The sequence below is a fragment of the Watersipora subatra genome, chromosome 4, assembly GCF_963576615.1.
Source record: "Watersipora subatra chromosome 4, tzWatSuba1.1, whole genome shotgun sequence".
NCBI classification, from domain to species: Eukaryota; Metazoa; Bryozoa; class Gymnolaemata; order Cheilostomatida; family Watersiporidae; genus Watersipora; species Watersipora subatra.
In genome coordinates this window covers 27,918,650-27,946,275 of record NC_088711.1, presented here as the reverse complement: position 1 = coordinate 27,946,275, position 27,626 = coordinate 27,918,650, and the positions used below count along the sequence as shown (strand labels likewise).

The 27,626-nt window shown below is 36.7% G+C and overlaps 1 protein-coding gene across 3 annotated transcripts in view; it reads right to left on the bottom strand.

The window, feature by feature from the left end:
• The window catches only part of LOC137393476 (putative ankyrin repeat protein RF_0381), a 112,582-nt gene that overhangs the window by 29,679 nt on the left and 55,277 nt on the right, over positions 1–27,626 (bottom strand). For all 3 annotated transcript variants that reach the window (XM_068080047.1, XM_068080049.1, XM_068080048.1), the window contains one exon: positions 10,381–10,479. In XM_068080047.1, the coding sequence (XP_067936148.1) occupies positions 10,381–10,479 (99 nt within the window). The remainder of the gene's footprint in view (positions 1–10,380; positions 10,480–27,626) is intronic.

Sequence of the window (27,626 nt, the reverse complement as noted above, 5' to 3'; positions counted from 1 at the left end):
TCAACCAGCCTATAGATGAGTGCTAAAGGCAAATATTTTAGTTTGGAAGGTTGATAGTTGCCTACCAACGATGTCAGAGGTAATGATGATAGTGGCTAGGTGAAGGGAAATTCTGTTAATGTCATTGGGTGGAACACATGCACGGCTGTCACGTAGAGCTGTCATGTAATTACTAGACTAGCACCCAAAAACAATTGATTAAACAAACAATTACCAAAAGCATATGATGTGCAAGAGAAGAGAGGCTTTACATTTTCAGTTGGTTAAAGAACAGGTTGGCTATATTTTGCTCATGATAATTGCTTAAAGCTACTCAGAGACAAAAAGATAAATTGAGCTACCTTAATGACGCAAGAAGCAATCTAGGCAGTAAAATAAAAATAGTTCTTTGTGCCACTGTTGCGTCATCCTGGGGTCACCTTTTAATTTAAGAGAGTTAATGAATGATATTCATGATTAGCGGCCCAGGCAGAAACCTACTCATACAACCATTTCTTTCCCCCTACCATGAATGCAAAAACGTTTCAATTCAAAATCTAAAGCACCACTATTATATAATTGTCGGCAAATTGAAACCAAGGACGGAGGGAAGCAGATCTAGTCAAATCGCTACTTAGGATTATTACCTCAAAATGAGAACCTTCTGACATACGATATGAAATTTGAAAAAAGCTCAACCCTAAAAACACAAAGTAATCTCCACAATATAAGATATCTAAAGCTTCTAGAAAAACCCTGCAGTTTAATACAATATAAAAACCTTACAAAAGTTTAAAATGAAAAATTGTAAAAATAATCAAAGTTATATAAACTATGTCAATTTACACTTCACAAGGTTTAAGTTATAAATTAACCTAAGCTTCCCTCTATCACTTCTACCTACAAATCTAGACCTGAATTTCTATTAAAACCTTTTTTTTATTGATTATTACTTTACTGTTACAATTATTGATTATTACTTTACTGTTACAATTATTGATTATTACTTTACTGTTACAATTATTGATTATTACTTTACTGTTACAATTATTGATTATTACTTGATTTTTACAATTATTGATTATTACTTCACTGTTACATGTTTTTGCGTTGCATAGTGTCATGCGTTTGCTTCGAGGCTATGTGTGATTACCCGCAGTACTTATTAAAGAGTTATCAGACGGCCTACGGCTGTAGAAGAAACCCAATGAGTTATAATGTATTATTATAGGAATATGGGCGCTAACATTGATAGTCTTGCTAGCCAAGCAATCTCGGGATAAATTAAGTTCTGATGCAGAGATACGGTGCATTACATATTTACTTTTTATTGAACAGTCCACAATAATTTTTATAGAAAAATGTTTTTACGTGTGGTACCACAAAAATTAATAAATGAAAAGGTATAGTCGTTTGACTGTACTTAGAAAACTATCATTGAAGGTAGATGTGCTTGACACAGTTTTTGCTACATTGGATACTGGCCAACCAAAAGCATTTCAACTGCCTCGACTTACCAGCCTTGGCACAGTTTCCAGACAGTCATCCAAGATCACGACTGACTGAGGATGCCCAAGTCAAAAGTTTAGAGATCATGTCTGTAGTCACACATTATTAGCTCAATTACCAAATAAAATTGAGAACACGGCATAGACATAGTGATAGCAAAAACAGCAAAAATATTGGCTAGAAGGTAAATTGCAATAACAGTCGTATTTCATTGTGCTGTCTAATGTTTCTCATTGATCAAAAATGCTTAAAGAGCATTATTTGGCCTTTGTTAAACAGCCTTGTTGAGTGAACAACTGGAGGTAGTAATCGGATCATTAACATAGTACAGCTATAATATGGAAGCTACTACGTCAAAGTTATAGTCAAAGTCAAAGTTATACGCCGTCTAATGATATATCCATGTCTGGTTTAATGCTTTAACGGTGCGAATATACTACATCTGTTGTGGCAAATGAAGCTTTCAGAAAATAGCGGTGATAGCGTGACAGTTTGAGCAGGCGATATTAACAACATTAACAGTGAAGGTGATTATGAGTCTGGTCTACAAACCAAGTAGTACCTGATCAGATTGGTAAGCAATAGCTCACCACTGGTTCAGACTAGGAGGAAGTTTATCATAGCTGGTAAAATAGTTTAAATTTTCGAAATTTGCGTGTCATTGGGAGATTTCCTTCTATGGTTGTACGTCATTAGATTTGAGCTTCCGTATCCGATGATTAATTTGCTTTAAGCAGACGACACTGTTGTATCAAACTACGGCGTTTTCATGTTTTCACCACCATTGCAGCTTAGGCTAGTCCAGTCGAACAACATTCGTTTTTCAATTATTTTGAATATGCTTGCCAAGTTATAAATATTTTTCAGTATCCTGTTTCAAAACAGGTTTTTTCATAACAAGGGCTCATTTTAAAGGAATATACATGTATATGTGAGGACTAGTAACTAGTAACACTCGCAGGAACCTGCAGGTCACGTGTCAAGTCACTTGTTATAACGAGTCACGAGTACTTGTTATTACCACAGGTTAATGATGTGCAAATCGAAAGCTGAAATCGCTTGCAGCAATTTGACCATTAGGCCTATACAGAAAAATCACTGTATTTTACAGTTCTAATTTTCTAATTTTCCATGTCACAAAGAGTATTCGATGGAGAGCTCACGAGCAGTTTTTACTGCCAAAGTTATGAGAGAGATGTCACTAATTTATTGCCAAAGTTATGAGAGAGATGTCACTAATTTATTGCCAAAGTTATGAGAGAGATGTCACTAATTTATTGCCAAAGTTATGAGAGAGATGTCACTAATTTCGAAACTAGCTCCAATTAAGAAGATGAAATGTTGAAGAAAGGGTAGTTGCTGTATTGCACGCCGATGAACACAAACAAAATTAATATTAATTAGGTTTTGCTTGACAATCAAGAGTGTAGGAGTCAGCAGGCTCTTGCGCAATCACCACTCTTGTCACTATTGCACAATCACCCCTTAAAGGTCCTACCACTCAATATGAGGACTTTGTTAAGAATATTTTGTTTCCCATGTCACATCCCATTTTAGAAGCTTTTCCAAAAAGTTGCAGCAACAAAGCGAGTAACGCTTTTTCATGGAACCTTGTCAACACGAAAAATCCCGAGTATGCAGTAAGCATCGCAATATACGTTTCAACCGAACAAGAGTCAATAACCTTTATAAGATCGCATCCTCTCGCTAGACGGGATGAACCTGTAAACGTATTGTAAGTGTAGAAGAATAGTTTTAAGATTGACGGAGGAGACAAGATTTACCACGCGAGTCTTTCCTCTTTCCGCGAACTGATGATGAGAAAAACTGATGCCGTACAGACGGCGAATCTAAGAGTGCCGCCAGCAAAGGAAAGGAATGTCCAACAAAGCGATTCATTTAACTGCCACAACATGCCTGATGGGCTTACATAGCATCCAGCAACAAAGGATGATGTAAACATTAAGTAACCTGGCTTTGACTTTTTGTTTACAGACATAAGCGTAATAAATATTTATGAGCGAGCAAAGCCGAGGCGTGATGCCATGATTTAGCGGGTGAATGAGCGTTATATGAGCCGGCTCGGGACCGGAGCGATTAGAGGCACATTCATTATGCTCTTTAGTACAAATATGTGGATAATCAGCTGACGACTGCCCTAATACGCTGCGCTTACAGATTTACTTGCAGCAAGAGTTCTCTTGTAAAAGCTTTTTGCGTGAGGAACCTAAACGGTGTAGAGTAGCCTATATAAGATGGCTTACATCGTAGATGTACTTCATGTGATTTATGAATGAACAAGCACCTGCTTAGCCATGCGATAATAGATAATAGGGTAGATATTTATAGAATTTGAGAGATAAATACTAGTCATCCTGTGTAAGATAGACGGACCTCAATTAAAATAGTAGAGAAGTATGGCTATGGCCTACAGTTTTACTTGCTATTAACGCGGGGATGATTTCAGCATATATCTGTCATACTATAGCGAATGGCAATTATCTACTGTATCATAGACAGGCTTTTTATTCTCGTGATACATGAAAATAAAAATAGGTCACGCAATTCTGTTTAAAACTAAAAAACCGAAACAGAGACATAGCGGACTCTCATAACATCTATGCATCTAGCTGATTGACTATTAATTTACCATGAACCATGAGATATTGCCACTACCAGAGATGAAGTTCAATCAGGCAAGCTACACTGCAGATGCCAACATTAAATTTCATTAGTTTATTAATTTGAGCAGCCAGGCATACTCATAACTGGAGTCATTCCAATAAAAACATCTTCCAAATATAATTTTATACAAACAAAATATACTGACTAACCGCATGCTTCAACTCAAATTTAAATGTTGGTTTATGTTGTGGTGAATCCACTAAAAACATTTTAGTGACTTACATACTTTTATAAGTCATAAACCAATGATGACTGATGGCAGGAAAGGTCACTTTTCCTACTGCTTCATCGTTTAGTAGTAAAAGTAGGTAAAAGCATCCTGAATATTGTTATTGTCTAGCCGATATGAACGGTCTGCAGAATGCAGTTTAACACAGATAGACAAGTACTTGTTGAGCACTTGACAACTGCTCAGCAGTTGTATTGCAAGGAAACTCATTTTATCAAGAGAAATCATAAGCAGTTTCGGTGTGTTATTATGCAAGTTTAATTCATTGAATTTATCTGACAAGAAATCTGCGCGTCAAACACAACTGATTTTTATTCCATAGAAAAGCCCAAAAAAATGCGTCGATGGTAGATGGTGGGAATGTATGTTTCTACAATGAGGCGATGTTAGTAGGTAGGAAATGTATGTTTCTACAGTTGAGGAGATGCTAGCTGGTAGGAAATGTATGTCTCTACAATGAGGAAATGCTAGCTGGTAGGAAATGTATGTCTTTACAGTGAGGAGATGCTAGATGGTGGGAAATGTATGTCTCTACAGTGCATTCCAAGACAAGCCCAGATATTTCCCCTTTGGCAGTGCCCTAGCTGCAAGCAGGAAAAAACGTACTATTGATGAGTTACAAGTTCCCTTACCAATATCAGCTATGGAAATTACACGCATATTTATTATCAGCATTAGTAGGGAAGGTTAAGAAACACTTGTTTCCTTGTAGGTTTTAGCCAATGAAGCCATCTAAGTTGTGTATTACTACATAAACAAGGAAATATCCTTCATAGGCCACAGATAGATGAACAAATCAGAGTAAGGCTTGTACCAGCAAGTGTTATTCCAGGAAGCAGTTTGGTTACATACGCTGGATATACCTAGAGCACTATAGTTGCAGCTGCATATTAGCCTATATAATATACAATTAACACGAGTTAAAATGGACCTATTGGTCTGAATATCAGATAAAACCGACGTCATAAGCCGCAATGATAAATGGTTCGCTGGTCCGAAATATTTACAAGTACATGCTGTATGCTATAGTATACTGTGCAGTCTTTAGTGCATTACATAGAGGCCTTTTCAATGAGATCATTTTATATATGAATGTATATAGACTTATATATAGGCATATCGGATATTCAGCTAAACCTGACCACCCCCACCTCAACCCATTAGTCCATTTCGATGAGAGGATGAAAGCTTTTGGATGGACAAGCCTTAATCGCAAGGCTTGAATCATCTGGAAGAAATAAATTCTACCAGGGATGAATTTCTACCCTCTGACATTACTTACTACTAGCAAAAAAGGCTTGTCACGTAGTCAAATCGTTCTGAACTGCTGTCCAGGATGATAATGAACAAATAATTACTTTTGCATAATTTGATGGCAGCTGTAAAGGCTGTTGCGAGAGTCTGCTGCCCAGGGCTGAGGCAGGCTCATTAGCGCATTATGGACTTAATCTTGGGCAATAGCTTTAAAATAATAGCTGCTTCTATTTTTACCAATTCTTGCACAAATAATAACTACGGAACCTTCTAGGTATTAGTAGGTTAACCTGTGTGATTATAGCTTACTATTCCCGTTGAAAGGTTATATTCACATCGGTCTAGGGTTGGCTAGGAGACTAGAATTGCTCAAGATATGCTAAGGGATGATAGTTCATACTGACACGGGTCATATGCCAGACAAAAGCTCAGCTGGTCGGTCGTTTAAACTCACTGTGCACTGAAGCAGTTTTTACTTTAGAGCCATCAGTTAGACTCAGCCGAGGCCAGTGAAACATGTGGTGACTATGGCTTCCATACACCCAAGTTTCTTATCAACATTGCGTATTTCAATGCAGTGAAATCCCTAGGAAAGGGTTGGTAGGCTCAACCGACTTCCTTTTCATAGGCTCATCTTTAAAGGTTGACTTGCAACAAAATTCACATTACAGCTATTTGGTATCAAAAGATTGCCCTCTGTTGTGTTGTAGGTGCAAAATATGTGGAAATGTGATTACAAGCTCTTAAAACCTCAAAAACGAAAAGCCATCGTAGATTGGAATCAGTTTATTTCTCTGATGTAGTCATTAAATTTGGTTATTGTTTTGTCACGTGATGTTCTCACGTAAATTGAAAGGCCAATAAAAGACTCGATATAGCCTAGGACACTTATGTATTAGCGTCATCTAACTTTCGCATTTTCGCGGAGTCATCCTCTCGCGAAAATTTCATGAGCGAAACGAAACTATCATAACGAACGAGCGAAAACGCGAAGTTAAATGGCTTTATTCATTGATATCCACAATAAAATCGTCATAATAGAAATGCAGGTAATTGTCGTGTGGTTGGCTTAATGGGAAATTTCTGGTAAACTCATTATATAGCTAATACACCGACTGAGCAGCAGGCCTGTATTCTATAGTTGCAAGTTGGGGCGGAAAACATATTTTTCTTTTGAGCGTTTCAACAAAGACCACTTTTGCCGATTTTATTTTAAGTTTATCCGAAGGTTTCCACGCTTTCAATGGGCCATTGCTAAGTGGATGTTTGGTAAAACTTCACCTTTTACAAACCTTTTCAAAAATCGTTAACAAGAATATTTTGCCGATGATGATAATAATGACGCCTAAGAATTACTAAAAGTGGATGTTTATCTCCATGGCTTGGAATAAAGTGATATTCTACAGCGATAAAAACCGTCCCCGTAGCCGTTGGGCATATAACTGTTCGAGTTAATGAAGTTGAGGTCGAGTTATCTAAAGCAATTTATCATCGCTTGGGAACGGACCAAACTAATCCGTTCGAGTTAACTAGGTGTTCGAGATAAAATTTTACATTTTATCCGAGGGCGAGTTATTCGAGTTTGACTGTACTTGGCCGCTGAAAAATCCTAAAAAGTTGAGGCGGCTCAGCCGGCCAGCCGGCCCAGGGAATACCGGCCTGCTGAGCAGCATGGCAAAGCAAATTAAGATGATGATATCAGTTTAGTCACCGAATTTGTAACTGATGAAGATGAAAGTCTGGTAGGTGAAGTCATAAAATTGAATAATAATTATTGTAGTGATGAATTTTATTACCAACCAAAAACAATTTCGACCTTCACCAGGTCCATCCACGTTATACAGTTTTGGTTGTGAAGTTGGTTGTTATCTATTTTCTTTTTCTTGGGTTTTGTGTGTGAAAGACATGTGAAATTCACGGCAGGAGGGACCTAGACGTTATTGATAGTCCAAGAAACGAATGGCAGCAAGTGATCAAATTGAATTATTGATCTCACCCACACATTTCAACCTGCATTTTACAAATACGAACTAGTCCTAAATTGAAAATTTTTTCTTATTGGCGAACTGGACCTGAGGAATGTAGTCTGTGTTTTCCACTGCATTTATTTTCACATCACTAGATTTTCGCACTCATCAGAGCCACGAAATTAAGTTGCAGCGAAATTTTACTCTGTATGATACTCACGAAACTAAATACTAGCGAAATAAAAGTGTCCTAGGGTAAAACTTCTCATAGGCCTAGCACTAGTTAATGACAAACACTTCGGGTTTTACCGAAGACCCCGTATCAAATATAGATGCTCGCTACTTTACAGTTTTGTTTCGGCTTGGTCTAATCGTGTAGTCGTAATCTGATCATGTGACCCATACTTCGCGAATAATTTCTGCAGCATTTTCTGATTATCACAGGTGACCAACAGGCTCCTCATGTTTATCAGACAATGATATGAACTCGTTCGAGCTAAGGTTAAAATTTTAATGAATTTTCGCTGTAGGCTATAAGATATCAGTGCTGAAAGTGACAGTATTACAATGACGATAAAAAAGACGCGTAAGAGCAATAGACATGGTTTTATTGAATGTGTGAAGTATATTTGTGAAAATATTTCGACGAATGAGGTTGCGTGAAAGTGTAAACAGAAGCTATCTTGTACAACTACGTCCAATTTGAGCCGTTTTTGAAAGAGATTCTAATCTATGGCAGTCTCGTGATGGCGGCGATTAACTGTTTGTTTTTTAACTTTTAAGAGCTTGTAATCACATTTCCACATATTTTGCACCTACAACACAGCAGAGTAAGACATGGTGAATCTGTTAATATCAAATAACTGTAATGTGAATTTTGTTGCAAGTCAACCTTTAAGATATCCTACCATACGCTATCATTACGTTCTCATCCACAACCCCCTTTACACTAGCAGCCATTTTAAAGTCATAGAGTAACCCCCTTTACACTAGCAGCCATTTTAAAGTCATAGAGTAACCCCCTTTACACTAGCAGCCATTTTAAAGTCATAGAGTAACCCCCTTTACACTAGCAGCCATTTTAAAGTCATAGAGTAATCGACAAGATAAAGAATAGAAACAAACCTAGAGAAATAGAGCGAATGTACATGTACATAGAGCGATGTCATGCTGTAGTGAACTTGGTCTATCGCGGGCGACAGCTCGTATCAACGCTAGTCTTTTAGAGTGGAAGTATGCTTCACTCAGGAAGACTCCTACCTTCAAAATTTGCCTCCTGCTTTGACTAGCCAGAAGCTCTTGAAAGTTGACAAACTAGCAAGAAATTATTTGATATAAACAAGGCCTTAACCCTTTCACTGCCTAAATTTGCTATTCTGACCAAATTAATCTAAACGGATTTTCGAAAAGTCGATATACCGCTAGTATTTATGCAATATTTTGAGAAACGATGCAAATATTGTTTTACTATAAAATGCAACTTATTCAGAACAAAATTCACTGCAAGATACGTATAAAATTGTTTAGAGAATCACACTCTCCTTTGCATTGAAAGTATGCGGTGAGTTTATTATTGCCATGACAATAGCGATTTGGTTTTCCGCTTTGAAAAATGATTAGAAATTGAATTAATTAGCAAAAACAAATTCGATTGGTTGCGCGTGATTGGCAACAAGGTTGTTTTGTCAGAAACAAAATTTGATTGGTGTAGCTAGCTATTGTGTAGGCTTTGTAATGAAAAGTGAAACCCTATTGATAAGCCGATTCATCGACTTACGGTCTGTACTTCTATTACTGGGAAGGCTGATACATCGGCTTACGGTCTGTCTTAGGGTAGCGAAAGTGTTAATAAATGGAAAAAGTAACTAGGCAATCGCATCTTTCCATTAAAAACATCCAAAAATTTCAAATTTTTTAAAATCTCCTAAATACAAGTTGGCGAGTGTTTTAGAATTAATTCCCAAACATTTTGCAGATGGTTTGCTAAACATTCAGGCAACTGATACAGTCAGGCCAGTTGCTATATCTGGAGGTTGACTAATGTGCTGGTAGGACTATACTAAGCCTTAGAGTATCATATTGAATTGAATTAACCTGCAGGGCTTTACATGTACTTTCAACTCTCACCTTAGACCTGAAGTAAATTCATCTGAGTTCGATTAGCCAGTCATTTAGCCAGTTAGTAGGCTGGAAGAGGGAACAGCAGGCCTCATGGGTATGAATAAAATATAATAGCTACTAGAAGACAAATGAAAAACTTTTCATTTAAAATTGTTGATAATCGGCATAAAATCAGGTAAGTTAGCGGCAGTAGTAGGTAGGTAAAGCAGGTAGTAGGTAGTTAGCGGCAGTTGGTAGGTCCCCATATACGTCGCAAAGCACCGACGACAGCACCGCAGGCTATTAGCAGTAAAATGGGAACCTACGCGCCGAGTACCGCTGGTAGTTGCCGGAGGCAAAGGAATAGTTTAGCGCTGTTCAAATTTCGCAAAAGGCCCCAGGCAAAACCTTTCTGAAATGCACTGTACAGGTGAAGGTCACCATTATAGAAACGGCATGGCGAGCGAACATTTTATTTGATTACGGGATTATGTTTAGCGATGCAGCTCATATGTGAACAGATGCCGCCAAGCCTAACGTCGCAAGCGTTTTGCTGCGCAAGTTACCGCCGAAATCTCGCAATCGATATGGGAAGCAGGCTTAACAGTGTTGATGTGAAGTATTATTGCTAGGGTAGCAGCAAAGTCAGTACTTTACCTCGACTTTGCGGTGTATGTCAGCCAACTGAGGGTGCAACTTGCCATAAAACTGTACAGCCAAGGGTGTCCGCAGCCTCTCCATGTTATCCGTTATGTACTAAAAGGATAAGCAATGTACATGTAGCTGTAACACTTTCTCTCAAATTGCAGTATTTGTCCAACTGTGTGATCTTGTACATTTTCTATATCAACAAAAGGGCACCACAAGGCAAGATAGTTTGAAGCTCAATGCACAGGCGATAGGATTCTACCGATAATTTCGGAGAGATTTAACAGACGAAATGGTATAAACCGCCAGACACTTATAGAGCATGTACAATCTCGATTAGTCATAGAGCACATGAAATGATCAAGACCCGCAGGAAATGATATGCAAATCATCCACGACATAATATCTATTGACAAAAAGTTGATATATTAGATAGGCAATACTTGCTATCAAACCATCCAAGATCGATAAAAATTTGGTCAATACAATTGTTGTGATACAATTTGGTCAATACAGTTGTTGTTGTGATACAATTTGGTCAATACAGTTGTTGAGATAAAATTTGGTAAATACAGTTGTTATTGTGATAAAATTTGGTCGATACAGTTGTTATTGTGATACAATTTGGTCAATACAGTTGTTGTTGTGATACAATTTGGTCAATACAGTTGTTGTGATACAATTTGGTCAATACAGTTGTTATTGTGATACAATTTGGTCAATACAGTTGTTATTGTGATAAAATTTGGTAAATACAGTTGTTGTTGTGATACAATTTGGTCGATACAGTTGTTATTGTGATACAATTTGGTCGATACAGTTGTTATTGTGATACAATTTGGTCGATACAGTTGTTATTGTGATACAATTTGGTCGATACAGTTGTTGTTATGATAGGCCTACAATTTGAAATGTCCAAATAGCCTAAAAAGCATTGCTCATGGAAGAGAGTCGACTCTGAAAGATCAAGGCAATAAATATGATGGAGGTAAGAGAAGACATATTCAGTAATAAAATGCTTTGATAAAAACATAAAGGAACACAATAAAAAAAATGGTACAAATTCTTAGGTAAGGTTGGTAGCTCTATAATAGAGCTACCAACCTTATCTCATCTTTGAGATAACTACTTATCTGATCACATTGATATTCATCAACAGAATGAGACAACATGGATTGTTTTAAAAAGGTTGATCTTGTGAAATATCTGGCAGCATTCCAAATATACATCACACCAAGGCTGATTTCTCAGTAGATGGATAAAGTTTTGGTCCCTTATACAGTGCCTGATGGTAACGACTCGTGGGCATGATTTCCCTCGGCGTCCTACCTTAAACTAATTTCAAAACTTTTTAATCAGTGAGTATTTTAAATTAAAACCCTTTTGCTGTGATCTTGTTGTTTATACAAAAAATCTAAAAACCTTCCAGAATGTACTGCCGAGAATACGAGCACTTGACTGGGCAAAATTCAGGACAAACAAATACAAGCAGCACAAATGAGAATATAGAGTTAAAGGTATCGCTAAGACTCTGCTAGCATACTGATAGGAGATTAATGGGGTTAATGTTCAACATCTGCTTGCCGAGACAATTTAATGAGTCGCCATATTTGCATGCAAGGCCAAAACCCCTTTTTCATTTATGCCAAGGTACTGACTATATTCTATACTTACATTCGCTATTCGGGGAGAATAGGCTTTAGCAAGTTTTACTACTTCACATTGTACTAATTTGACAATGGCAGCATCAGACGCTGTCAGCTAGTTCATTACAGCTTGTCTTATTCCACTGTGATCAGTTCATTGATTTATCTGCGATCAATATAAGCTATGATGCCAAGTTTTACCTGGCTTTCATAGGGAAGCTAATCCGCATAGCATTCATAATAAGCTTTTACCCTAGGTGATGCCACTCTCCCACTCTTTCCGCTTTCATATGTACAACAGTTAAGTGTAGAGTACTATTATTAAAGGAAAGGCGTAAGGAAGAAATGGGAGGATAAAGAGAAAAGGCTGTAGGCGTTAGGGATGTAGGCGTTAGGAACTGTCCTTTATTATATACTTTATTATATTATATCACACATACTAAAGAAATGACTGACGCAAAGTGTAGATATTCGCTGTTCCTATTGACAGTCATATTGGCCAATGAGAAATGGCCTTATTCGGGTGAACGCCATGACAACATTGTTCGATTTTTCTTGAAACCCGTCGTTGAAGTACCGTCAGCATATTTATTATCTAATGTCGATAATCAACAATTTGGAATATTGATAACGTTTTCACAGTTACTTACATCGTTGTTTACCAAAGAGAAAAAGCGCTACAAATAGATGACGAAAAACAGCCAAGCACTAAATAATTTGTTTCCATAAACTGAATACAATAAATGTGAATGATTTTCAATAGAATTAATCCCTCAAAGATTTATTTGAATGGTTTCATAGACAGATCCAGTTTATACCAGTAGCCCTCGCATATTTGTTACATGTACGAATATCCTTGTCTACATGCAAGTAGCTGTTTGTGTGAAGTCATATCCGTCACACAAAACTGAATCACAAAGGAATCTAGCTTGCGCTGGAAATAAATCAAACGGAACCAAGGAATTAACTATTTCAGCCATTAAAATGCATTGGTTTCATCTCTACGAATGTGGCCTAGCATTATTGTTTCGGCGTGACGTACCATCAAGACGTGACAATGCAGACGACTCATTTCATCAGGGCATGTAGTCACCCTTCCAGCCTGTATAGTCACCCCTCCAGCCTGTATAGGCTCTAAGGCTCTTGTTCTCTATTTAGCTCAGATCATAGCTAGCCACATCATCCTTGCAGATTTTTTACAAGAAAAATGATTGACTCACCTGTAGAGTGACTCACTCAACAGGTGAGTCAATCATAGTGAAAACTATTGCAGTTGTACAAAAGAAAAATATTTATGAGTTGTCAGCAATAGGATCACAAAGTTTTTAGTCTCGGCTACCTGACCGGCTGTCACACAGCTAGCGGACAATGAATATACATGTATATTGTAGGGCTGCAGTTTTGCATACACCGATTCATGCACACATTACTAGAGAGGAAGGTCGGTTCATGTGAAGTTGTAATTCATACACCAGATCGCCACTCTCCCATATTAGTGACCCATATCTAGCTGATTAACAACAGTTTCACTTTCCTAGACTGACCATCATTGGCTTCTCTCTTAATAAACCATGATGGCTCTATTAGCGCATGACTCTCACTCTTTCGCAGATGTCATAGTGAACTCAGCTAAACTGACAACTGATACCGAAACAAAATGGTATCATCCACCTAGTTTTTTATCTGAAAATGTTTTCCTTTATATAAACAATATAGACAGACAATTCCTTCATGTTTGTCAAAGGCAAATTTTTGCTGATTCGGCCGAAAGCTGGCCGATTTGATGAATGACTGATATGGAGCTATAAAATAGCAAGAAATTTCAGACCAGTTCACTTATTGTCACACATTCTAATAATGTGCGAGCAAGAATAAATAATAATAATAATCAAGAACGCCATATCCCTATTCTATCTATACAGTCGAACCTCAGTTCTCGAACATAATCTGTTCCAAAAGGTTGTTCGAAAACCGAGTTGTACGAGATCCGAAACTATGTTTCCCAATAGAATTAATGTATGTACATTGTAATTCGTTCCGAGTCGAGAAAACAACTTCGGTAAAGTATTTTTTTACTATTTTACACCATAAACTGTACTGTATACTTCATACTATAAATAAAAACGGGTAGATATAGATCGTGTTTAATTTTAATAAAAGATTTTATATCTATGATTAGGTTTTATTTTACTAAACTGAACTTCAGCTTTGTCATCGGCTAAAATTTTATTACCTTTCTGTTTTCGGTATCGTTTTCACTATAATTTATAATGACTAATGATGAATTAGGATTGAGAGCAGGCATCGTATCTCTACTTGTCAACATCGACTGCCATCGTAACTCGAGGGCGCACTGTACTAATTAATTAATAATAAAAAATGCACATTTAACATGTGCAATCACGAAAAGAATATAAAGTATACGATAAGAGCGATAGGTATGATAAGAACGGCTTAACCTTGTGGTTACAAGCACTTGTTAACAGATTTGCAATTTCAATGTCGCCAGTTCATTTCCAGTACAAAGGTGATTTTTCGTTGCTAAAACTTTATCGACAAAACCGGATAGACGACAGACAATGAGAAATATATATACAGTCAAACATGGATAACTCGCCCTCGGATAGCTCAAACACATGGCTAACTCGAATGGTCTTTTTGGTCCGCTCCCACGTAATGATAAATTGCTTTAGATAACTCGACCTCAACTCTGTTAACTCAAACAGTTTTTTGTCCAATGGCTACCGAAACGGTTGTTATCGCTTTAGAAAATCACTTTATTCCAAGCCATAGGGGTAAACCTCAACTTTTCGTAGTTCATAGGCTTCGTTATTACCATCATTGGCAAAATATTTTTGTCAACGACTTTTCTAAAGGTTTGGTGAAATTTGATTTTTACCACACATCCGCTTAGCGATGGCCCTTCGGAAGCAAAAAAAAGTGAGGTAGCCTAACCTTCGTATAAACTTCCAGATAAATTGGCAAAATTGATCTGGGTTAAAACGCTCAAAGAAAAATGATGTCATTTCAACAGCGATCAAGTTTTGCCGATTTTAATATAAAAACGTCCCGGCAATAACATCACCTCAAACAACAAACCAATCTCAAGTGATAGAAAAATCTCTATACTTTTTGATAAATATTTTTTAAACTTTACATTAGAAGCATTTAATTTGAAACAAGCCATCTATGCTTTTGATTTATATTATAGTTTGTATATGTATCTACTAATAAATAAATAAATATATGGACTTGTGACAGCGCTCTGATATCTTGAACGCTCTGATAACTCGAACACTTTTGCTCGGTACCGTGAAGTTTGAGTTATCCATGTTTGACTGTATATAGATTATAGAGTCGAAGTCTGTCCGTAGACTCGGTACTGCGTGGGAGTTTGACAGGTAAATACACACCCCTTATCCCATAATACGAAATGTCATGCAAGGTGGCTATGGTAAGCAATGCCTCAAGATTGCGGCACATATGGTAGCAAATGCTCGTCCTCAGAAAAGACTTGAACTGAACATTTATCTCAGTTGGGCGCATCTACATGTACATCTACATGTACATCTACATGTACATCTACATGTACTTTGCATGAAGAGCGTGACCCTGCAAGCTGGTGACAGTGATGAGCCACTAACTGTGCATGACACACGAATTTGATAAGCAATGGTTGCAACAAAAGATCAGCATAAATACAGCAATAGACTGACATGTCAACAAGAATCAAAGAAAATTAGGTTGATACAATGGCTGTGTTACAATATTGAAGGCTGCCTTTGTCAAAGAGACAATGCTTTTAAGAGAGTCATGAAATACAGACTGAGAATCTGTTACGAGACAGACGCAGTCCGTGTCATGATAAAGTAGTCAAAATGGCAATTAAATATTTAAGATCACAAGGTGTTCTTAGAAAATATATTACAAAAAAACAATGTAAAAGATAAAAATGCACAATTTTGAAAATTGCCAATCTATTAAACTGAACTAGTCACAGAATAGACACAGCTTGAATAGACACAGTTATTGCAGTTGCTATTTCAACAACTATCAATGCATAGAGTAATAAATAATATAGCTGATTAAAAGGCTATCTATCATATGTTATTTTCTACCTGACAGATATCACAGGTAAAATTTAGAGGCTTAAACTTTAAACTTTTCCAAGACCGATATTTTGAGAGATCTTCGTAAGTTTGGTTATAGGAAGTGGCAAATTGAAGTAAATACTATAATTACATAGAATACTAGATAGTGTCCGACTGAGAGAAAAATTGTCTGAATCCCTCTTGGCTCTCTCAAGAGAAAGGAAGATGAAAGCGAGGCACCGCTTTCATCTTTAGATGAAAGAACAACCAGGATACCATTTTTGTTTGTAATTGCAATGGAGAGACCGGATGGCTGCTGACAGGAATAGTAAAATTAACAACACTATGTTGTTGTGATAAAAAGGTATATGCATAACCTTTATAAAAAGAATAGCTTTCTACTTTTTTTAAATTTACTGTTCTTTTTGGATGTTTTATACTTCTTACTGATATTAACAATAAACAAGCATTGCTCAGACACATTATAGTAGATAGACATTAATAGCATAAAATAACTGAATGAAAATACATAAGTTAGAATTTGTGATAGGGCCTACTAGAATGGATAAGCCTACTAGATGTGAAAACAACTGTAGACAGCCATAATCTAGCCACCATAAGGTGATACCAGCTTCAAACCATGTAGTCATGTCATGACCATAAAAGTACAGTCACAAGTGCTGAAATTTTCAGAAGTTTCGGCCAAAATCACGCAATATATGAAACACACTAAAATATTTCATATATCTGTGAGTTTCGGCTGAAACTCACAGATTGGTCAAAGCTGTGTATGCCTACCGAAATGGTCGATGAAATGCTTTCAATTGGCTGAACAAATTATTAGCGAGCACAACTTCAGCATCTATCGCTATTGGTATAATCTGAAAAACATATAGCGATCTGCAAGAAAAATTTCAACGCAATTCAACATAGTAAATACGATGCATTCGATTAGATCGTGCTAGAGATGGCACCTTTTTTTAATCAGTTGCGTTGTATTTACTGAATTGTGTTAGTATTCTTTTTGCCTGCTGTAAAAGCTCCTAAAATCGTGCTCGCTAATAATTTGTTCAGCCAATTGAAGGCATTTCTTTGGCGATTTCGGTGTGCAAACACAGCTTTGACAGTTCTATGAGTTTAAATTGAATATTTTAGTGTTTAGTGATTTTGGCCAAAACTTTCGAAATTTTCAGCACGCCTTAATCCACACAAGGACCAGCACGACAGTCTAAAACTACCGGTGTCAGTTCTTCATGTTGAAACCGTTCTTTCACGAATTTCTTTAGTTACCCTAAGGATGAGCTCCTGGCAAGAATTTTATCATTTAGCCATAAGTTAGTCACTCCCCCAGTTGTTTATTGCCAAACAAAAAAAATTTTTTGTGAGTTGTGTAAGCGTGTTTCATAAGCAAGACACTAAAAAAAACACAGGAATCTAGGTGAGGTCACGCCAGCTTGTAAATAATTTCCATCACGTCTCTCTACAGAACAGATTTTGTTGCTGGGCTTATGAACAAAGCTCCGAGTCGGAAGGACCTTTTCATTGTATGACTGTCTGCGGGCTAAGATGACGCAGGAATGAATAACGACCAGAATGAGACACAGGGGAGTCTATTACTGAAGAAATGTTATGGAAAGGCTATAGTGGTCTAAGTGCGGACTACACTGTCTGCTTCAAGCATGACTTACCAGCAATAAACGCTTTAATGTTGTGGGAATATGTACTCTACAACCACCTAAGAGTCATACATTACACATAACTTCGTACCCCATCAAAACAAATGTAGAATGATTGAAGCATGCCGAAAATAGAAAACAGCTCAGTGTAGTACATACTGATTGTCTAGTTAACCTTGTTTACAAACTGTCCACTTCAAATGATTGCGAGTCACTTTAAATTGCCAAATATTTAGATTGTTTGTACCCAAGTATTAGCTCTTCCATTTGGAACAAATGAAAGAGCTAATACTTGGGTACTAACCAAATCTTTCCATTGCAAACTAAAGTTGTTAACCAGACTGCCGTCATATGATATTATGAATAAAAATATTATATTATTATAGTAGCTATGATAATAATCCAATAAAACTATGGCTACTCTGGAATAGCTCAATAACCTAATAACAGAGCGATTTTATGACTTACAGCCAAGGTACGATATGGACAGGATACAGATAGCTGAAGGGGCTGACAGCTCGGAGAACTAAATAAACATTTGCTATGCCGAGGTTGAGAAAAATCGACAAAGTCCAAATGCACATTTGCAATTATGGTTTGAGTGAGCGATTCCTAATTTATAACGTTTTATTTATTATCAATAAAAAGAATAAAATATATTTAATTGTAGCCAATGAATGCGTAGTTAAAACTGAGGGCTGCTTGTTCATATTCTGCATATGCTTAATTTAAGAAAATATTTTACCTTTTTTCATAGATATATATATATATATAATATACTAGCATGATATACGTGTGTATGATATACCAATGTATTATGCTATATTTATTTGAGAAGAAACCTACAGTTGTGCCAGTGAGTGATAGCGTTACATGAACTCGAGCATACAGCGAGAGACTGAGATAAAGGTAAACAACAACATGCTTTGATCGGTCAACGGATAAAGCTGTATGTATGACTGTTTTGTGAAGTATCTTATCAAGAATTCCTTTGTCAGAGCACAATCGACACAATCGTTTGAGAGTGAGAATAGCGCTCAACTGAGCATGAAATAATCTAAAATAGAAAATTACTAGCCTATCATGTCCAAGAGAGTGATGGAAAGGCTTTGGTAACAGCAAATTTGATTTAACAAAGGAAGGTTACTGCAACTATAATTCTTAGTGAGATATTCATGCCTTTCCAAAGCTGTCCAGACAAATCTGTTCATTCATAAAGTCAATGATAAGCTTTCAATAGCGACTTGTTCATGTCTAGCGATGTTGGAATGGCTTAACGACATGGGAATGTGTAATTTTAGGGGGCTGAGACCTCTTACTTATGGACCTCCTACTTATGGACAACTGAATGAGAGTCTACTGATCACTGTTTCCATGACAGGGTTAATCCACAAGATGGAAACGGCGAAAAACCGCGTCAAACGAGTTTTATAACTCGCGAATCCTTATTGAATTTTCAAGCTTGCGAAAGATGGAAATGAAACTTGTGAACAATGGGCAAGAAAATACTACACAAGTTATTCCATTTATTAACTCTGGCATAAAATTCCTTTTTTTAACAAAGTATCCGTGTTAATCGGCAACACGCAAGTGTTCATTAAAACACATCGCACGGTAACTCAAGGTGAGCACAACTCCAAATTCGCATCATCCGCGCCGCCGGAAACACAGTGATAGAGATACTGAGTAGGGATAAATACCAGCCAATCAAAAGCCAGTTAATAGCCTTAATAGCCTTTAGGAAGGCAGAAGAAAGGCCCATGACATATAAGCTAACCACAGTATTGTTAGTACATTTCATCAATATTATACAGCCAAACAACTGAAACCCTGTAGCATTATTATTACAGCATAGAAAAGACAAAATGAGTGTATTCACACAAAAAATGTTTTCAACTATAAAAAGGGTCAGTGCTTTTTGAAAGCTTATTCATCAGGACGAAAAGATCGAGATAGTTGGATCCTCGAGCTATATTATATTAACGCCTGGGAACTGGCAGCCAGCTAGTAGATAAGCTATAAACTGACCAATCGACCAAATAGGAAGCCGTTGTGAAGGCATCTGGCTGGCATGAATGTGAATAAAAGCGATGACAGACAAAACAACAAAAGGAAAGAGATGAAAAGTTCACAGATCTAGGTAGAATGAACACTATAATAGCCCCCTTTACCTCTATGGATAAAGGCTAGATCTGACCTTAGTTAATGGAGAAAGGGATACTCAAACCAATTTAGGTAAAAATAAACCAGCTATAAATAGCATAAATTTTAACTTGGCTTATAGGTAAGGGCTAAGATAGGCTGAACATCACAAAATCGATGCACAAATCAGTACGAACAAACTTGGCTTCTTTAAACATTAAATTAATGTTTAAAAAACTTCTGGAGAATATTTACAAAAAAAAACAAACTATTCACTTGAAATGCTTATAAATTTTGATTTGTAACATAATTCATCTTTTTTTATCGCTTTCTCTTTTTCAAATGGCTTTTTAACAGAGAACAACAAAAATAGTTTAACATCTCATCAGCTAGAAATTAATGGGGCTGATAATTCATAGCAGTTCTATTTCCAGGCTATATAATCAAATCAAGCATTTGCCAATTAGTATCTCTCCAATTAAGATACTCTCAAATAATGTCTATTTGACGAGAGCAAAAAGACTGTTTGAGCAGCCTGTTTGAGAACAGCTGCCACACTTTGCGCACTCAGAAAGCGTCGCATGGAGTCAATAGACAGAACAAAGCTGTGTAAGATATTGCTCGTGGCTCAACTTAAATTAGACCAAGTCATTACAAAGAGCATAGAATTTAATTTGCTGATACGTAAACCGGAGCTACTCTATAGGCCGCTTTGAAGGTGTCATTAAGTAGTCATCGAGTGAGTGTGATGGACTGACGACTCTCTGACGACCCGTCTGCAACATAACACTGTCCTTTGTTCTGCCACCCTCCCTTATCATTAGCTAAACAGTAAATACTGTGGCCGCAGAGAAAAGGGCAGATGTTTTTAGTTGTCATTGAATCTGCTCTCTCTTAATTTTTTCATTACATGCGCCTTGAGGGCTCATATTCTAACTCCGCCACAGCTAGCTAATATAAAATTGGCTCGTGAAGGCGGCTAACCTTGCCGATACATTTTGCATATACAATTATTTTGATGATCGATTTGAGAAGTAGATTTGTACTAAATAATTAATTATATTATTGATTCCTGAACCATCCACCGTAAAGCCCAACTGGTTTTAACCAAAATTTTAAGGTTTTCAATAGACTAGACCTTCTAAAGAGAAGTTGAGTATGACATTGAGTTAAATGTTTTGAGTTTCGCGGTGTTCCAGCAGGCGCAATCATTGATTTCTCAAGAATGTCAATGCATTGTCAGTATCTTAAATGTTAAATACGAAACACAAAGCTGTCATCCAACTGATTATCATAACAGCCAAACAAAGACATGGGTAGTTGAAAGAGAACAAAAAGGTTTTCCTCACATGTAAAAAGAAGAAAGACAATGTTTGGGATGGTGAGAAGATGGAGGGTGCCAAACAAGCAAGCTCTCAACAATGTCCTACAAATGACACGGTAGTAGCTGTTGATAGGGCAACGTTCAACAACCCTTGTGACACACATCAGCTGGTGCCTGGCCAGACAGTAGAAAGGTGCTAAAACTATCGCCATAAACACGTGCTTGCACTAGTCTGACTAGTGAATCATGTAATACAAATATATTAGTTGGCAGTGCCTACAGCCTGTTAATATAACAGCAGGGTAACTGGAGTTCCTGCCCAGCTGGACTCACATCTTCACACAATTGCTGTTTGAGAACATGAACTCACTCACTGAGGGTTGCTGTCCAGTAATGCACTGAGTAGAACTAACCCATCTAGTAACAAGCAAACAGGTTTTTCATTTTAAGAAAGAAAATCTATGGTTATAAATTATAAGATAATATACAGAGAAGAAAGAGATTGCCTCGAACACATTTGCTTTTTATCATTCACAGTAATTCTAGTTTTAGGTTCAAGTTCTTGTAACACCAAAAGAGTGAACAGAGTGAAAAATGTCAACTATGGGTTCATGAATATTACACGTGTTAGGACAGCATATGTGAACAGCTATAAAAATAGTTATGCAGCAGAAAGCTTCAAGATAATCTTAAGTGATGTACTTATGAAATATACTTCTTATCATCTGGCATAAGCAGTGCAGTCGAGAGGAATTTTATGCATTCAATATCTTCATAGAACTAATCGTTAAATCTATGGTTACTGTATGTCACAAATGTTAACATTCATCCTAAAATAAGGATGGCGGGCTATCAACCACATTTTTCAATCGTTCTATATATGGGAGTACGAAAGTGATAATACAAGCAACACGGAGTATGCTGTTAGCCTGGCTTGAACATATTACCCTGAAGTCAGGACAAAAGGGGTAAACCAAAATATGGTTTGGGTCATTAGGCTTAAGATGACAAAGCAGCGTCTTACAAACTGCTCAAACCTCTTATCATACCACCCTTGAGGCCGTGGCTAGGTATGTTACAAATAGCCCATACAAGCATTACGACATCAAACAAGAAGCAATAGGAAAGCACTTACATGTATAATTGTTCACATGAAATTACTCAGAGAATATGTCAGAATCAACAAATAGGACACGAAAGGGCTATAATTTGCTAATTCGACAACCAGCTGTTCAACAGCGTTTTTCTTAGAGCGAATGCCCGGATCCGGTCCTAGCTAATAATATGGCATTGCTGGCTAGGCGCTGCCAAACAATAACATTTAAACAAGATACCATACCAACAAGTAGATCTCTGGCACAACTATTAATTAGGAGAATCTTCAATGGCAAAGACCGATATCATATCTCAAGTGAGCAGCTTGCATGCTATAATATTAGTCTTATTCCAAATGTTAGGTTTTGTGGCTTGATGGTCATAGCTTGTTTTCTCTCATAGCTATATAGCATCATTACTTTTACTATTTCCTTAGTCCACTCAAAAAATTGGTCATAAAATGTTATTAAAAACAATGTTTTTTCTTAGATGGATTAGCACACTAGTGGTGAGGCCATCTGTGTGGCAGCCAGATGGCTTATACTAGAAGCGTTTTATAAATATTTTCTTCTCATAAGATACGATCAGTGATTCAGCCCAATCTAAATAATAACAGTACATTTGCATTCGCTCAACTCTACATCGCACACCATGTGTCCATAGTGTAGACTGTAGATGATACTGATTTGGAATTGTGTGCACATAGAGTTACTGCGCGATAGTATTTCAATGGATATCACATGTGGGGATTAATATGGGTGCTTTGTTAAAAAAGGTAAGGACTTGTACGCCAGAGGTCATAGCAGTGCATTCCTATCTCGCTTTGCAGTGCACATTCGAAACAGGAACAACTAAAGAGTGAAAATGTTTAAAATAGAATAGCTAACGCGGGAATTATTTTGCGAATCTTTCGTATGTGTCATATCTATCTTACGCAAGCGTGAAACATTCGATGAAAATTTTTGAGAAACAAAACTTGCTTGGCGTGTGGGTTTTTATCATTTCCAACTTGCGAATGAGGTAAACTTGCGAATGAGGTAAACTTGCGAATGAGGTAAACTTGCGGATGAGGTAAACTTGCGAATCAAGCACATAATGGAAAGGTAGTGATTGTTACATAAGGCATAGCTCTTGCTATTGTTAAATTTATGTGGGGGCCATCTTGCGCAAGGTCAATCTATTTGTGGCAATTTCGGCAAGCTTTCAATTGATTAACAAAAAATTTCAAAGAGTTCTTCTCTTTGGTCGCGGAAAGACATTTGCTAATAGCTATAACTACACATATATGGCCAAGTTCAGTGCCTTATAGTAGTGGTAGAAGTCAACAGTCGATAAATGGTAAAAATCGATCCTGTTTAGAGGATTGATTAAATTTGAGTCCATGAACAGTGGCTTTATGACTTAATTTTCCTACTGGTCGGCTTCCTACCAATATGTTAACTTCTGGAACAACTGGATATTCACATAATATTCGTATAATCCTCGCAAAAGCGAGTCTCTCCTGCTGAAATGGATAAATGGAAAAGCCTGAAGCTGCTATGAGCTAAACAGCCTGTCAATTGACTATTTTAAAAGGACTGGCAACAAACAGGAACGAAATCATCAAATAAATTTTCTTATTGTTCCTGAACTATGAGAAGACTTTCCTACCGGAGTGTCTCAGTACTTTATTCAAGCACTCGTCATTACGGCTGTAGCCTGGCTTTCCTACCGGAGTGTCTCAGCACTTTATTCAGACACTCATCATTACGGCTGTAGCCTGGCTTTCAAGTAGGTGTCAGTCTTACAGTATCAGCCATGAAAAATAAGGTAAGTTCCGTGCCCATATCTAATGGCGTGATTGATTCCTTGAACGTTTCCGTTTTCAATTCAACTCTTCATACCGATGACGTAGTGTGTTTAGTAATGGTAGTATGGGTGCATGCCTAGTTACTGACGTAGTGTGTTTAATGTGGTTTGCGCATATAAGGCAGGGTCTAAAATATGCATACCACAATTATTATAGACTTGTATAACCGTTATATGAATGAACAACAAAGTAGTTTCAACCCTGTTGAAAGCTGGGCAGACAGACGGGCAGATGCCACTGGGCAGCGATATATGACAGAAACATTGTGCAATGTTTTGTCTTCTTATTGCTTAATACACACTCTTATCGCTATTTATAATTAATAATACAATACAATAACCCAATACAATTATCGGATATGAAAAAATAGCATAATCGTCGGCTTATCGCCCGCAGTAATTTTACAAACCCAAAGATGTGATCGACACTGGTCAAATCTATAATAGGCCTATATCCTAAAAAAATTTTTCAATAGCAAGTTGTAACAGTAAGACTATTTTACAAGCATTGGAAAGGAATGGTTTGAATGATTTGTGCATAGGGTGACACACTAAAATCTATTACCTTACTGTCAGTGCATCACACTTGAGTAATAATGATAACATCTAATATTGAATTTCGATCATATATTAAAAATCATATATTAACAATCATATGTTAATAATCATATATTAACAATCATATATTAACAATAATATGTTAAAAATCATATACCAACAATCATATGTAAACAAGCCTATGGTGATAATAATAGTAAGAAAGGCAGTCTTAGCTATTATTAGAGGTGACAACATTGCTACCAGGTAATTGATTTATACTGTAGCTACATACAGTCAAACTCGGATAACTCGCCCACAGATAGCTCGATCACATGGTTAACTCGAACGGATTTGTTTGGCCCTTTCCAACGCAATAATAAATTGCTATAGATAACTCGAACTTAACGTCATCAACTCGAACAATTTTTTGCCCAACGGCTACCGAGACGGTTGTTATCACTTTAGAATATATCACTTTATTCCAAGCCATAGAGATGAACATCAACTTTTAGTAGTTCATAGGCGTCGTTATTACCATCATCGGCAAAATATCTTCGTTACGACTTTTCTAAAGGTTTACAAAAATCAAATTTTACCAAACATCCACTTTGCGATGGCCCGTCAAAAGCAAAGGTAACCTACTCTTGTAAACTCTTTTTTCGAAGGTAGGTTACCTCTACCTTCGAAAGAAGAGTTTTGTTGAAATGAATCATGAGAAAAAATAAAATTGTAAAGGTATTTAAAAGTAAATGTGAAATCATTAGCAAGTAATAGCTAAATAAAGTCTGTTTAGCAATGATTACGATGAAAAAATATTTGGTATACAATTATATTATTTTAATTTGTTTTAGAGTTGGCCTCATAAGGCGAAATTATCGTATAGAGTAGTAAAGAAAACCATAGTGATTATTTAATGCAAACACCTCCTGGTGAAAATCATCAAAACCATAATAATTAAAAATAGTAACAAAACAATATGTTACCTTTAGTTACTATAGTTACCTACAATAACTTTAGTGTATTTAGTAGTTATGGTCTGCAAGAAAATGTAACATTACAATGTACTGCGTGCAATACGTACCGTGGAGAGTTTTTACCTTCGAGACAGGCGTGTAGCATAAACGCTGAATCTAACTTAAATGAATCTAGCTTACTAAACACCTACTTGAAGGAAGTTTTAGTATGTATTTTACGAAACTTTAAACTTTGAACTAAAATTTTATCACTTATCTGTTTTTTCGAATCAGTTTTTACCCTAGCTATCAATGTTGGAATGAGATATTGAACCATGTATACAATGTATCTTCTTCTGGCATTAGAGGAGGTATTTCAGCGAATACAATAATGGCATTTTTGTATTGCGTAGGTTATCATGAAAACAATTGCCAAATTTTAATTTCGAGAAAAATTTTTGTTGATATTATATGGCAGAAAACAAATTCGCCCTAGTAATGGCGAGGACAAAAAAAGCATCGTGTTTCATAGAGTTACGCGAAAAATATTTTACAACAGAAGCATCGCAACCCGTAGGAACGATGCGTCAATTCGCTGTCATTTAGCATGTGCAATCGGGAACATATATATCTATATATATATACTTTAACATATAGCTAGACAGACAGCGGTGAACTTTGAGACCTATATATATATTAGTAACAAAATAGTGTATTAACCTTGGCAACTATCGTTACCTACAGTAACGTTAGTGTATTTAGTGATTATGATCAGCTTAAGATTATGATTTTTACTTCCTACAACGCCGTTATTAATTTTAGGACCCATGGCTAATGAATTAATGTTAAATATGTATGTAGTTATATAGTTATGTACACATAATAAATGCACACTAAGTTTTCATTTTCGCTTAATTTTCACTAATTTTCGTTTCACTCACACAATATCAAGCACTTACGAATACTGAACTGAGATAGAGCACAAGCATTGTACCTCTTTCAGGTGTTGTGAGAGGAATTTTGGGAATAGCAAATCAGCATCTTTGTTATTCCGATATATTCAGCACACCAACTGCCAAATTTGAATTTAGAGAGACCTTTTTTTTCATGTCATATAACGGAAAAAAAGCCATGAGGGGACAAAAAACCTGGTGTTCCACATCGTAAGTCGAAAAACCATACAACAGGTACATCGTAATTCGGGGGTACACTGTATAGCCTATGGATACATGTTACTGTTACGTGTATGTTACTATTAAAACCATAATATATTATTTTAATAAATAGAAAGCGTGCTGCTTATGATCTATTTGTTCACCCAAGCATACTCAAGTTTGATCAGCATTCCCATCATGCAATAGTGTTGTGATTATCAAAGTCAACTCAATACTTGATTCTGGGAGGAGTTTTCACGAAAATGCGCGGTACATGTAGGCCCTATGTACAATGTAACGCAAAAGTTACTACTACATCTAGCACTGCAAAGTGTCTACTATGCAACACTCATGCATCTAACACTACTGCACCTCATGTAGTAGGTAATATCACCATTGAACTAGTACTGTCAACTGCACATTAGAAAATAGCTGTACTGCACATATACTGCGTATTGCACAGTAGTAAAACTACGCAATGCAAGTATATTGCATGGCTGTTACACGCGTACTATTGTTAGTGCATTGCTAACGCAACCAAGTAAATAACCAGGCAAAATTTTACTGCACCTTCAATTCATTTAACATTTGGGCATCCATGAGTACTTATCAATGCACAGTTATGCTTTTTTCATAATGGTCACAAACCTGAGATCGAGTTACATTTTTTCAATGATATCAAGTAGAAACATTCTCATACCTGCTGTCAATGTGTCTAAGCGACTCGATGTTAGTGGCACTACTGCCTATCGCAAATGTTACTGTTAATTATAATATTCCTTTTTA